Source organism: Antechinus flavipes, chromosome 3 (assembly GCF_016432865.1).
Source record: "Antechinus flavipes isolate AdamAnt ecotype Samford, QLD, Australia chromosome 3, AdamAnt_v2, whole genome shotgun sequence".
NCBI classification, from domain to species: Eukaryota; Metazoa; Chordata; class Mammalia; order Dasyuromorphia; family Dasyuridae; genus Antechinus; species Antechinus flavipes.
In genome coordinates this window covers 11,369,842-11,384,847 of record NC_067400.1, presented here as the reverse complement: position 1 = coordinate 11,384,847, position 15,006 = coordinate 11,369,842, and the positions used below count along the sequence as shown (strand labels likewise).

Below are 15,006 nucleotides of genomic sequence, written 5' to 3'. Positions count from 1 at the left end.
GCTTTGTTACAAGAGTAAGAGGAAATAATATCAGTAAAGTTCTTTGCAATCCTTAAAGTGCTACATAAATGCTACCTACATACATTTTTATGTATGTGTGTATATACATATAAATATATATAAACAGATAAATATAGATGGATGAATGGATAGATAAAGATAAAGGTAAATTATCACTACTCTGTGACAAGGTCTTTTATAACAAGTTCATTTGTTCCTTGAAGACCTATATAGACAATAGATTATTGGTAAACATTTGTTGGTCATAATAATTCAGCTTCATAAAATAACTAAGTGCTAAAAGAGAGCACTCCAGACTCCACACCCTGAACTTTTTTTTTTCCAAGTACACACTCTGCCCCATTATGGCAATGAGGATGAGTAAATAGTGATAGTGTGATCTGAATTCCTCTATCACATATTTCCATGACAACCAACACAACAAAGACTTAGAAAAGGAGCATGCTGCATTGAAACCTTCTCAGCCCTCCTTTATGATTCACTCGTTCCTCTTTGATGCAACTTGGGGTGTGAGTATAAAGAGCAGGGTTTCTTTCCAGAACTGTGTCAACTCTCTCCTTTTGAGTTTTGTTTCCTGTATTTCTGAGTTGTTCAAGATCTTCCAAAAAGAGGTGATTTCATATACAAAAATTAGGGAACAGATTACAGCAAAAGATAGCTAATTAGATAGATAGATAGATAGATAGATAGATAGATAGATAGAAAGAAAGAAAGAAAGAAAGAAAGAAAGAAAGAAAGAAAGAAAGAAAGAAAGAAAGAAAGAAAGAAAGAAAGAAAGAAAGAAAGAAAGAAAGAAAGAAAAAAAGAAAGAAAGAGAAAAATAGATAGATAAATAGGAGATGAGAGAGAAATAGATGAATACATACAAATAGATATAGAGGGTACATAGATGGAGACAAGTGGATAGAAAGAGATATATGAATGAGAAAGATGAGAGAGATGGATAAATGGATGTATACAGATAAATAAACATAGAAAATAGATAATGTAAAAGAGAGAGAGATGGATAATATAGACAGGCAGACAAACAAATATACAGACAGATAGATAAATAGATAAAAAATAAACTAAAAAGTCTTGAGACAGTTATCACTTCTCAAATCATCAAAACTACCTCTTTGGGAGTAAATGCTGAAAACTATCTTTGCATGTATTTTGAAAAAGAAAAAGCTATTATTATTTAAAAAATTTTCTCCTTTCAGGACAAGAAAAATCATGGATCCCAGCTCCTTCTGTCCAATCAAGGAAAAAAGACGGTTCATAAAACACACAGAAAAAAAAAGCTGTCTGGTGCATTGAAGTAACCGAGAAAATAGTATACTATGCTGAAAAATTAAGGAGTAAGCTCTTGAAAACTTGGCTTTTATTTTTTAGATAAACTTCCATCAGATAGGGTCAAAAACACTTTTTTGTTGTCCTCAGGCACAGTGTCAATGTGATGATATGTAAAATGCATAACAAACATTTATTAAAGGACTACCTGCTCACTGACTTTTAGATGCTGAATATCTAAATACAAAGACTGAAAGAATTCTTACATGAAAGAAGTGAACACTCCAAACTTATTTCATTGATATAAAAAATAAAAATAACTCAAGTTTACATGGCATGAAGATGGGGAAATCTTTACAATGACTATGATCATCATAATATTTTTTTTAAATGAAAACTATTTTGTCTATTTAGCACATTTTGTTTTGGTTTGGGGTTACAGGGTGAGGAGAGTCGAGGTTGTTGCCTCTGATTTCAAACTGGCATATAAACTCCCTCTATAGCCAAAAACCAAAAACTCATTAGCCTCATTGGAGGGTTTCCCAAGATATTGTTGTGTGATTTACTTGCCTACAGTCCCACAGTGAGCAGAGCCAGAGATGCTATTTGAACACCAAGTTTATCTCAAAACCAATTTCAACAACAGTTTTTTGTTTATTTGTTTTTTAATTTGGGTATGTGGATTAATTTCAGGGAAGTTTCTGAACTTGGATAGAAAGGAAAAAAAAACACTCCATCTTTCTTTCCATTAACTTCTCACTCAAATTTAGCACTTCTTTTCATTATGAGCCTGCTTGATGAGACATACTTAGGCACAAGGTTCACGTCTCTCTACTTAACAGCCAGGAGTTTAAATTATGGCTTTGTTTGCCATGATTGGAGCTACTGAGTATCATTGAACTCTGTCATTAAATGATCACCTTTCTACTCCACAATGTTCATTGCTTCTTTATCTTTAGAAATATGTAGGGAATTAAACAGGGATGGTTCATAGTTAACTCAATGATGTCACAGTGTGGCAAGTCTTATGGAGACTCTTCCAATGGAGTTCTCCAATTTGGATGGAACAAGTGGTTTGGACAGGTGAGGTCATAGCCCAAAAGCTGGAAAAGACTATAGAGCCTGTTTGTTATTTACATCTATTGAAACTAAAGCCAAAGGACTCCAAATTATTTATTCAAGATCCCTCAGGGACACAAGGGTCAGGGGTAGCATTTAAATCTACCTCTTCTGAACTGTATTGCCTGGCTTCTCAGAACTCATGCTCTGGAATAGACTTACAAATGGGAGTCTTCCCTGCAAACTTGGTCCTTTTCACTGTTTTTCCCTTTGGGGAGAGATACAAAAAACAAAGAGGTAACAGCAGCCCCCAACTCTGAGATGCATTAATGGAAGCCTTGAGGTAATGCCCTTTCATCCTGTCAGACCAAAAAAAAAAAATTCCTAGACTCTCCCTTCCTAGATCCTGCCAAGGCATGTAGAATGTATATTTGCTCTCAACCTTGTAGCCCCAAGAGAGGGGAGCCACGTTAGCTATTCAAGAACACATGGATTTAATTAGTCTTCAAGCGGCAGCTAGGTACCAACTTGTCAGTTAGACTATAATGGGGATTCCCTCCTTGCTCTGCACTTCAGAGATTCTGTGGATTTATTGCAGGATCCTACATCGGGGGGAAGGAACCCCAAAACGCCTACTTTAAAATGAGAGCAAATAGAACAAGGCACAAATTTGCCTCATTCATTTCTAGGAGAAAAGAAAACTCCCATTCAAGTACTTCAGTAGTTACAGATGGTCAAGATTTTTGCAATACAGCAAACGGTCCTTCATCAAAACATATTGTTCCAATAACATCCCATACTCACTACCTAACCAAAAAAAAAAAAAAACACATACTGAATTGCCAAAATAAATAAAAAGCAGTCACAATGAAGAGAAAAAGACCAAAACTCTCTCAGAATAAATGTAGAAAAAATTATCTATGTCCATCTAAATGAACACAAATTCATATAACCACTCATGCACAGACACAACAATCAGGTAATTTGACCTTGCTTTATTATATATGTGTGTGTGTGTGTGTACCCTAATATTTACTGTTTGCTCTCTATTCAATTATTAGCTGAAATAAAACTCATTTAACTATAAGCAACACTAGGCATATGTAACAAATGATATTTCCCTTCCACGGACAAAACCAAAACTTTTTTTCCAACTATATCTATATTCCATTAAAAGAATATACAGCACTGAAAGAAACATCTCACTACGAAAAATCATAAATATATTAGATCTGTATAGTTATACACTATCCCAAAAGTTGGAGTACAGGTTTAAGTAGCCTTAAAGTACACAAAGACTTTGGGGACAGCCCTTCTTTCTGCTTCACACTTAAATGATAGAGCTAATAATTTGATTTTGAGCATGAATTTTAAAACTCTGTCTTTGGAGAACATTTAAGTCTCATATCAGCCAACATCCTATTTTTTACAGAGAGATTCCTAAGCATCCTCTTCAGGTGTTGATGACCATCGCCTCCAGGTCATAGCCAAGTACCTCACACATATGCAGTACATTTAATAAATGACTTTCTTTTCTGACTGTTGACAGAAAGGCAGATACCTTCTCCTGGTGACACTATTATCTATAAGACATTTTCAGAGATTTCTTCTAAAACAGTCCTGGGGCAGTTTGAACTGAGGAAGATAAGTCTTCCTGACTCAACACCTGGTGCAGTACCCACCCACATGTGCCATTTATTTATTTTTGCTTCTCTAATGCAGGTTGAATTTCCTATATTTGTATGCTGGCCTAATACGTTGAATTTGAGGATTTAAATTTTCTGAAACTTGCCAAATTACCAGTATCATTGACAGAAACGAACAGCCTGCCAGATGTCTTCTAACTCCCAAACAAAAGGCCTGCAGACTTCTGAAAACTGGGAATCAGGCTGTCAGGAATTGGGTTTGATTTCACAATCTTATCAACTGCAAGAGAAGATGATGACAGCTGAAAGTACTGAGGCATGAGACAATTGGAACCCCTAGATGACTGTAAGCAGAATTCCTTCCTGTACAGCCAGGTTAGGGAAAATGCAGCCCAGAGTTTTAAAAAATGCCTTGAAAAATGGGGGAGGGGGATTCTACCTACTTGGAACATAATTTGATTTAGGAACTTTTTTCTGTATAACCTCAGAAATTGAAACAGGACTAGTGAACTTCATCTAATACAAACCCAATTCATTGACTTCTCTGACATTTATGTTCATGTTTCAAAATGTTTAAACAAATGAGAATCCCGGGTGAAAAGTGATAAGCTTTGTCTTCCTAACTTTAGGAACCAGCTTCAGGAGGTGGCCCGTTTCAGGCAAAAGATCACTAGATTTAGAAAAAGTCTTAGGTTCAATACTGGGGTCTCCCACCTGACACATTCCCTCCCCTCCCTACAAAATGAGATTATTCTCAAACACTTTTTTTCTTCCAATTTCTTTGTGCTAAGATTAGATTTACCTACTTAATTGTGAACAATTAGTTACTTTCTCCAAGGTATGAGTTTATACATAACATGAATATGATGATAATAATTAACAGAGCACATGTCCAAAGAAATAATATTGAAATGCTTAAAATGTATGTCATTTTCTAACATCTAAATAATGACTAAATATCTTTCTAGAATTTATGAAGAGACTTCTAAAAGATATCTTTTATTTTTGTTCCCAAATCAATCATAAGGGGTTTTTTTTTGAACTGTACAAATGGTGAAAAGAAATCAGCCCACTTGTATTGTTCCCTTTGAAGCAGAGGATGTGAGCATAGGATCTCACTCTACATGGCTTCCACCTCTCAGGAAATAAGATATTTCAAAAAGGAGAAGAATGTTATTTTCTGGCCCTCGTCTGGATGACACAAAATGAAACAAGTGTGGATGCTCCAAATAAGGAGCTACCACCTAGTTTTCCATCGATGGAAATTGATTTTTAGTCCTTTGTTGTTGAAGAGAGAGAAGGCTGAATCTTTTCAACGATCAAAAAAAAAAAAAAACCACTGAGAGAATACGAAAAAGATACTTCATCGGTAAAAATTCTAACAAGGGCCAGGAGCTTTCATTTCTCGACCATGTTTTGCTTTCCCCACCTTAAAATTCAGTCATATTCTTACTTATTTAAACCAAAAAACTTCAATTCCTCATTAAATGTAACATAGTGACTCCTGACAGTGGAATCAAATAAGGAATTAATCCATAAAACTATTTTCCCCAAAAAACAAGGAGAAAAGAAATAAGCTGCCTTAAGCGAGTAGTGATTTTTTCAAAGACCAAGATCTAAATACTCTGATTGTCCCTGACCTCACCAGGGAAGTAGGGAAGAGGGTATCTTAATGCCCCTTCACAGATTATTCCCTGTATAAACAAGGGTTGTGACTCATAAATGGCACAAGGCCTGCTATTCTGAGTGGATGCCCTTATATGTGTTGCTTATGTTAATGTGGCTTCAGGAAACAGCAAAAATTTCAAGGTAGCCTCCATCTAGCTTCCATATTTACATCAATATTGATTTTTTTATATCAATATTGATTAAAGCATGTCAAGACAAAGGGGAAATAAGTGAATGGGGAGAGACAGGCAGAAAAAAGAAGAAAGGAGAAGAAAAGGAAAAAGGAGAGGAAAGGAGGGGAAGGAAGGAATGGAAAGAGAAGTGAAGAAAAGAGAGAGAAAACCAAAAGTGAGTTTCCAATATTGCTGGCCATTTAAATAAAGCAGATGTTATGAGCTCCTAAAAGAAATGCAGAAAGATGCAAGTCCTATGTTAAACACTGGATTTTAATCAGATAGAATTGATCCTTAACACTTCTTAGTGCTATCAAACAATGGAGATAGACCTTGGACTCTTAAGAGAAATTTACCAATTATGGCACATGGAGACAGAAAATGTTATTCCAGTTATTTAAATTCCAAGTTAAGATCCAATGAGAAATGAGATACTTATAGTTTATTTCAGTCATGTGGATACATATTCCACCAAAAGGTACTGGGATGTTCTTTCGACTGTATTAAGTAAAAGTATTTTGTTTGGTGGTTCAGATTTCTTTAACAAGTTGCTGAGACTGAAAAAAGTCCTTACCTTAGAGCAGACTATGTGCTGATAAGGACCTCTAGAGTGACCAAAACCTGTCCCTGAAAGACATGTTATCATCAAGTCTGTGTTCAAAACCTGTCTTAATTGGTGGGTGACCCTACCAGAACTTATACTCTACTGAAACATCCATCAAAATTGATCTCTTGCTACACTATAGCAGCATCGAGTTAAAAACCAGTAAAATCCAGAGTGGGGAAAATAATGCAGTCTTCTCCCTTTTGTTCTTCCTTCTTTCCTTCCTTTTTTTCCTTTCTTTCCTTCTCTCTCTCTCTCTCTCTCTCTCTCTCTCTCTCTCTCTCTCTCTCTCTCTCTCTCTCTCTCTCTCTCTTTTTCTTTCCTTCTCTCTCTCTCTCTCTCTCTCCCTTTCTCCTTCTCTCCCTCCCTCCTTCCCCTCCTCCTTTTACTAAATAGGCTGAAAGCAGTAATGTCAGAGAGTTCATAGACTGCTATAGACAAGGCTTACAAAGGGAGAAGAGCATTTTTTTTAATTTTCAGAGCTAAGTTTGAATTCTGTTGTGAACCAAAAAACAGAGGAGGAATGTGGAACTACCAAAAGTCAAAAATAGTGTAGCCCATGAAGAAAGTGATCAGAAACTCCAGTGGGCACTCTTGGCCAGTACCAAATTGCAGCCATGCATCCCAATTAAATGACACTTGGCATCTTTTCAGAGATGGAGAACTCCCAAGGTGTTTAATTACTGCCCACAAACCCTAGAACAGACTTACCTTTTCAGAGCTTCCAAGGAAGGCTTCCGGTGCCTGGAAGTTGCCTATGTCACCCAATCATTCTCTTCGTTCCAGTGTCTTAAAAGGTGGGAGAAAGTGGCCACAGTCCAACACCTGCTACTATCACTGAATCGGAGCCTGGGAAGACTGTAGGACAAGGGAAGGTACGGAGCCACAGCCAAAGCTTGGGAAGCTTTAACAATTGAGCAGGTGGTAAAGGGCATCTCAGCATCCAGCGCAGGAACTCAAGTAGTGGCAGCAGGGGGGAAGGAATGGGTCCTTCTCTCAAAAAGGCGGGAGTGTCTTAAGAAGAAATGAAGAAGGAAAGAAGGAAATGCCCACCACAAAAGACCCTGGAAATGGGAGAAGAGCCTTGTCGTTTTGGGAGGCTATAGAGAGTTTTAAGATAATGGCCAGGAAACTTCAGTGGAAAGTCAGAGAACAAAAGTGGCTGTGGAAAGCCTTCCCTTAAGAGCCAAAACCTAAACTGATGGTGATGATGATAATGGCGGTGATGACTAGATATCCATAATGCCTATTAAACACTTTCCTCACAGCAATCCTGTGAGGGAAGGAATTCAACTACTCTTGTCCTCATGTTACCAATGAGGAAACTGAGGCACAAGGATCAAGGAAGTAGCGTGCCCAAGTCATATGGCCAATATTGGGGAATCTTAGCTAATTCCAGTTGTCTTTCTCCCCCATCATCGCTGCAGAGCCAAGGAATAAACATGACGGCATACTCATTTAGATAAACAATACAGCATACTCACTTAGTGAAAGAATATGAAAAGAATGGTAAAAGCTCCTAAGTTCCAAAATTTATAACAAGGGTGAGTAACCTTTTCATTTTTTTTTCTCCCTGGACAAAAGCCACTTAGGAGAAAAAAGAGACAGATGGAAAACAATAAGAAATTCTAGGGGGATTGAGGCAAGAAACAGGATTGCCAAAAGGTTAGAGAGTTGACCTTGGGACATTGTGTGCTCCAGGCAACTCTCTGAGACCTTCAGTCATAGGAAAGGTGACAATGAAGATTGATAGATTCTCTTCACCCAGAAGGTGTATATATCATTGAATTAAGAGCTCAAGTCTCTGTAGTACAGAAACAGAAATTGTTTGAGTTGAGTTTTTGATGTAGCTTGGCTGGGGGGGGGAGGAGGGAGTGTTGTTTTTTGCGTTTATTTTGTTTTTTTTTTTTTAGTGGAGGACAAGAAATGATTTAGGAGAGGATTTAGCTGGGTGTTTTTTTTCCAAATAAACAAGACTGAAGATGATGGGAAGAAAAAGTGTAGTATAAAAAGAAAGCTGGACTGGGAGTTGACAGAGCTGAATCCAGCTCCACTCTATATTACCATTGTGACATTGGAAAAGCCTCTGACTAGCATCACACCTCAGTTTTCCCACTGAGATTATGATATAGTTGAGTAAGATGACCTTTGGGATCCCTTCCAGGTCTAAATCAGAAAGCTCTAATTAAACTTAATTCCATAAAAATAAGAGTGTTTTGTAATGTGGTTCAATTCCGTATTATGGGTGGTTAAGAGGCAAAGAGCCAGAGGAAGCAGTAGAAGAGAATGAAGAGAAATATGGGGAAGAAGAGACTGCTCAGCAGAGAAGGAAACACCAAACAAAGGGGTGGAGAAACAGAGGGAAACAGGTAAAAAATATAGGAAAAGGGGAAAGAGAGACAGTCAATATTTTTGAAAGAACTTGTCATGACTGTTATCTTAGGATGTGGTTTCAAGTGGAATGCTAATTAGCCAATTTCCCTAGTGGTCTCAGTTCCTCTTTATTATTCAAACATTCACTCTCCCAACATGAGATTAAGATGGTTTTATAGACCGGAAATCTGTCTCTCACTTCTTCTACTGACCAACATTGTCCTTAACCTTTGGTAGACTTCCATACAGAGTTGGTCTTAACATCAGAAAGGGCTGGGTTCAAGAACTGTCTTGAACACTTTTCACCCAGGTTGCAATAGCACCACAGACCAGTTTTATTTTGTTTTATTAAATCAGGTCACAGAATTTCCAATAATCCGTACCCTGGGAAGAAGTATGATTTTGAATTCAAATCTTTTCTCTAAATGAAACATCTTAACCTTTTAGATCTCTTCTGTCTCTGAAGCCAAAAAAGCCAAAAGTTTGTTTTGTGATATTGTTCTAAATCATATGTAAAAATGAAAGATATTGCAGTTGATTCTTTCTTGAATAGTGCATTGGATGAGGACAGAACTAAGTATTCAGTACTAAGAATCTTATTTAATTTTAAACTAAATTCAACTAATAATTTCTAAGTTTGCTCTCACATGGCCGATGCTAGTCTGATGATTAAACATCATATAATTACTTTTATGAGTAAAATATAATGAGCAGCAGGTTGGGGGAAAGAAGAATATCACTATATGGCAAAAATAGATTAATTAGCTAATTACCCAATACATAGAGCATCTGAAATCTGAAGGATGGCTTCCCTTGATTTCATAAAGAGAGATATCTGGTATACTTATCTGATCAGTGAGCTATTGTTAATTCCCCATGATTTACATGCATTCAGAAATACTAAATCAAATCTAGGTGCCAAAAAATCCCATCCAGATTCTTCAGCAGTTTCTAAAAATCATGTTTAAAATGGAAACAAAATATTGTACTGTACATGAAGTATTTTTGATAGAAGACAAAATAAACCAATCGATAGCGGCTACCACTGATGCTAGAATAACTGCTAATATCTAAAATTGTTTCAATTTCAGCTTGGGTTCAAGGATATTTTATATGGGCATAGGGAGCAAGAGGTCCATTCTAAGAGCTGCTCTCATCAATCCATGTTAGTAAAATGACTACAAAACTCAATAGACTCCAGCATCCTAAAGTATATGGATCTCCATTGATTCCTAATTTCCCCCAAATGATGGGCTCAATGTTTGGCTAAATGAATGGAAACTGAATTTGGTCTCACTTGATAAAGTAACTCATATACTTCATATATAACATACTGATGATTATTTCTTTTTTTGGATTTGTGCCCCCAGTCCCTACCACACTACCCAGGCACAGCAGAGATGATTAATAAATACTTGTTGATTAATTGATTTGTCACAAATCACAGAATGCTAGAAACAGAGGAACTCATCTGAGATCTTTATCATACAGCTTGGGAAACTGAGGCCTGGAGAACTTGAGTGATTCCTCCAACATGGAACTTGGTTGTAGTGTCAAGGACAAAGGAGTTAGGAACTAGAAACTTGATATCACTTTCAGTTCTGCATTTCAAAACTTGGCTCAACTTGGATAAGTCACTCCACCCCAGAATACTTCCTACAGTGATAGCCTACAACTTAGTAAGCACATAGCTAATTAGCTGATCAAATCACAGCAACAACAAAATAAACACCTCGAATTAATAGCAATATAAACCATCCAGAAGATAACAGTAACACACAACTCATTTCAGTGATACATTGCAAACATCTCATCCATTTATTCTGACAACTCCTCTTCAGTTAAAAACAACTAAGTCTATCCATCAGTTGTCTTGGCTTCTTTCAGAAAATATTGCCTATTTCTTCCATGAAAATGACATAATTTATGATATTATAGAAAAATATCTTTCTTTTTTTTTGCTCTCCAAAGAATTATCTTCATAAGAAATCAAGAGATTGTGCTTGTCTCTCTGAACCATGTGAATAAAAAATATACAGATGCATCAATCACTTCGAAACCACACATGGACACTTAACATCCTTCCTTTCTAGACCCTTGAAACATCTTATCCAGGAGCTGTACAGGATATCGATTTAGGAGAAAAATTAGACCAACATAAAGAGGTACGGTAAGATAAAACAAAATGATCTTTTTAGTCCAACACTAGACATTTGTGAGGTACATGTTAATCCCTTTCAAAGCCACCAAGTGAAAGCCCTGCCCCAGAAACATCTTTTCATACTGATTCCCCAGTCATTGGCCTGATTCACTCACCAGCATCCTTTAGCCACCTCCATGCTTTAATCTTCAAGATATAAGATACAGCTTCCTCTCACCAGGGTGCCATGTTAAGGATCCAGAAGGTGCCCCTGAACCCATCTCCTGAGTGGCTGCTGCAGCACCAAGAGTAAAGGGTATGCCGGGTCAGCTACTTTCCCTTGGCCAGCAAAAGGAGCAGCAGCAGCAGCAGCAGCAGCAGCTGGGGCAGACCGTTCAGACCCACCTCCTTGCGGGATGCTAGCCAAAGCAATCTTGTTTACCTAGAGAGACTGTACATGTTCCCTTGTACTATTTCCTAAAATAATCCCAAACAGGTGCTTCCCTTTCCCTGATCATGCTTGAAATCTGCTCCCATGTTAATCTGATAGGTACATTGCTATAAAAATACACCGTTACTAGGAAAATTCTGGGCATGGTTTAAGTTATTTGAAGGAAACAGCAAGGAGAACATGATGATTATTATTTTGGCGGGGGAGAGGGGGACATGCAAGTGGAAAGAACTGTCATTTCCTATTAATGGAAAAAACAAGAGGCACTTTACATTGAGGCATCCATGATAACACACTCATTGTTTGTACCATTTTTCTCAGGGCACTGTGACTCTTCTAGCTTTCTGGTAAAGAAGCATTTCAAAGAATCGTTTTGACTCTTGTGGGAGATAGATTAGCAGCAAGCATCAGAATCTTAATCTTACTTGAAGACAGGGACTGGGCAAAGAGTTTTTCACTCCTACATTTTGCTGTCACTCTCATGTTATCCATTTAAAACTTCTTTTTTTCCATGGCAATGAATTCATTGGATAGCTAGAAGAATATGGTGGAAAAACAGAGCAAAACATAATGGTTTTTAAGGCATTTTCTTGATTCATCAATCAATTCATGTATTATGTATTTCTAAAAACAAAAAGACAAGCCTGCTTGTTTTGGAAAAAAAAAAAAACAACTCTAAAGAAGTTTACATCTAAACCATCAATCAAAGGAATAAGGAGATTAGTGAGGAATCAAGATAATTACTTTACCAATGAAGAGGTTATTAGGGAAGAATACAAACATCAAGGAAATCCAGTCTCCCCAGTGGAGGGATGTAACTCCTCATTAGCAAGACAAAAAAAGTCAAGTCTATATTTGAAGATAAGGTAATTGCAAGGACCATTCTTTACTGTATTCACTTCTAGCCTTCAATATTAATTTGCATCCCAACCATACTCTTCATCTATCTCTGTTTTGCTTTATTGGGGATTGTCTGAATGACAAACGGCTTGCAAAAGTCACAGTTTAAATCCAATAAAGGCATTCAAAGAGTTTCTCCCTCTAAATTTCTTTTTGTGGAAGGGAATGGAAATCTGGTTGTAAAGAGAGGTCCAGGCGTACATTCAGTCTCCAAAGAACATGACATCTAAAGACCACCCAATGTTGAAAGAAAGAAAACTTGTTTAAGTTTGACTGTATAAAGTAGGCCATGGCAACAGCCCTAAGCAAATGATTGGTATGATGCTGTTCCCTTAACTAAATAAATGGAAAATATTATGTGATCCTTAACCTCTTAGTGCTGGCGGCAAATCTCAAAGACAAAGATTTTCAGAGAAGGTGTCAAACTATATGGAGAGAGGGACTTTCCACACATGGGAGTTCAGCACACCAGGGAAATCCCACTCTTCTTGTACAAAGACCCTGTGGGATTGTTAGCATTCATACTATAGCATGAATAAAATAGTCACTTCCGTATCTGTATATCTATGCTTGCACCCCAAAATGTTCCCAGAAGCCTTGCAGCAAACTGGTCTTTTTGAATTTTATAACTGCATTTACTGAAGGTAGTCAAGGTATTGATGGCCCAAACTTCCTACTTTCAGGATGCCCATAAAACAAAACTAGACCACTATGGAACTCAGAAAATGCTATAATAAAGAAATATGCTTAAATGGATATTTCATGGAATCCAATGTGCAATTTCTAATAAAAACAATAATACTAAAAGCAGTTAATATTTGATTTACAAATGGTATTCTCATTTTATTCCCAGAACAATTGTATATGGGTTATTATTATCCCTATGTTAAGGATAGTCAAATTGAGATGAAGAGAAATCAAATGAATTGTCCCAGTGGATTTACACAGTAAAGTAAGTATTTGAGGTCAATTTTAAAGAAGCTCTTTGTGATGCTGAATCCAATTTCTTATCTACCACTTCATATAGTGGTTCAATTTTAGGAGTTTCATATACACTTGGAGAACTACGTAGAAGGCATAGAGATTGAGATATTTTGGAGAGGAAGAAATTGGGTCAAATACTGGCACCCTATAGATTCTCCATTGAGTTTCTTTCAAAGTCTCTAAAGGGTCCCAGAGATCTTAGTTGGAACCCAAAATAAATCCATTGAAGTCTTCCTTGGTAAAATTCCAAGTAATTTGGATAATGCCAAAATCTACTCACTTTTTTCATTTGGAAGAGTGCCTAACATTCTGGAATCATTCTGAGTTTTCTCTATTCGACCTATATCCCTAAATACAACCTTGAGGCTTAGAAGTCCCATAGTTCAACTGAAGTTCAAGAAAATGGATCAGGACCTGACCACAAGCCATAGGGCACACCTAGGATTGGTACATAAGGACACCGGCTTTGGATCTTTGGTGATCTGCAGTTAGCGAGAAGAACATGAAATTTATTACTCATTGCTTTTAGAAAAAGAAGTTCTGGGCAATCTTGTACAATTCCTGGAATTCATAGAAAGATCTAAGACTTACAAGAGGTTTTATCTCACTTAACCCTTATCACAATCCTGAAATGAAGGATATGTGGGAGATTTATTACTCCCATCTAACCAATAACAAAGCCTGTTATCAGGATACTTCAAGAATCAGAAATATTAAGCCTTTTCTGTGCTCAAAAAGCTAGAGGGAAGTGGGAGCTGACTCATGGCTTTCCTTTCTTCAAGATCCATATTTTTTTTCCCTACTGAAAACTCTAGTCTTCTCTCCCGCCTCTGATGCCATTTGAGAAGTTGTAATGTGCTATACATGGACTCAATTGATTCTCACATCCCAGTCCAAATGCTGAATTAAGCAAGATTAATGAGAGTCTTTACAAGAACTTACTGGAGTTTTTGTCCTTTTTTTTTTTTTAAGAAAGAATATATATTGTACTCACTAAAGAATGGGCTAATAATGGATCACAATCCACTTGTATTCAGTAATCCAAATTTATAATAAACAATTGATTTTGCTCCTCCCCCTGTTTCAGGCAGCTAAATTTTTTAGCCTGGTCCTGGTTAAATATCAGGAGACATCAATAATGCGGAGGCCGATCAACAACATTCTGCTATTTTTTTTTTTTTTGCTGAGGCAATTGGGGTTAAGAGACTTGCCCAGGATCACAAAGCTAGGAATTATGAAGGGTCTGAGGTCAGATTTGAACTCAGGTCCTCCTCGTTTCGGGGCCAGTGCTCTACCCAGCTGTCCCTGACAAGCTATTCTTAAAAACAGAGGCTATTACAGGGGTGACAGTGAAAGCTTCACCTCTGAAGTCCCTGAAGAAGAGGACTTCTCTCTGCCTGATTTCATTTTCATTTTACACAGTAACCCTTGAATACAGTTGGGAAGAAGCCTGCTAAACTGGAGAAGGTCTATAGCACCCATATTTCTGAGTGGCAAAATGGGCAATGCTTTCTTCAGTTATCATCAGGGTATTTGGCAACTCTCTAGTTCAATTCAATGTTGGACTACGATGTGGTACAAGGGGACAGCTAAGTAGTACAGCACAGAGAGTGCAATGTGTAGGGTCAGGAAGACTTCTCTTGGGTTCAAATGTGGTCTCAGACATTTACTGAGTCTGACTTGGACAAGTCACTTAAGTGTTCCTGAATTTCCTC

At 37.2% G+C, this 15,006-nt stretch overlaps 1 protein-coding gene across 21 annotated transcripts in view; it reads right to left on the bottom strand.

Annotated features, from left to right (window-relative positions):
- MBNL1 (muscleblind like splicing regulator 1) overlaps positions 1 to 15,006 on the bottom strand; it is a 245,081-nt gene that overhangs the window by 121,158 nt on the left and 108,917 nt on the right. For 3 of the 21 annotated variants that reach the window (XM_051991794.1, XM_051991791.1, XM_051991793.1), the window contains one exon: positions 7,155 to 8,756. The exons of 15 other annotated variants lie outside the window; for them this stretch is intronic. Coding sequence is in view for 2 of the 6 variants with exons in the window: in XM_051991785.1 (XP_051847745.1) it covers positions 11,133 to 11,138 (6 nt within the window). In the remaining 4 variants the exon portion in view is untranslated. Of the gene's footprint in view, positions 1 to 7,154; positions 8,757 to 11,132; positions 11,252 to 11,832; positions 11,942 to 15,006 lie in introns of all 21 variants that reach the window. 3 more of the 21 variants (XM_051991790.1, XM_051991785.1, XM_051991786.1) reach the window with 3 other exon arrangements.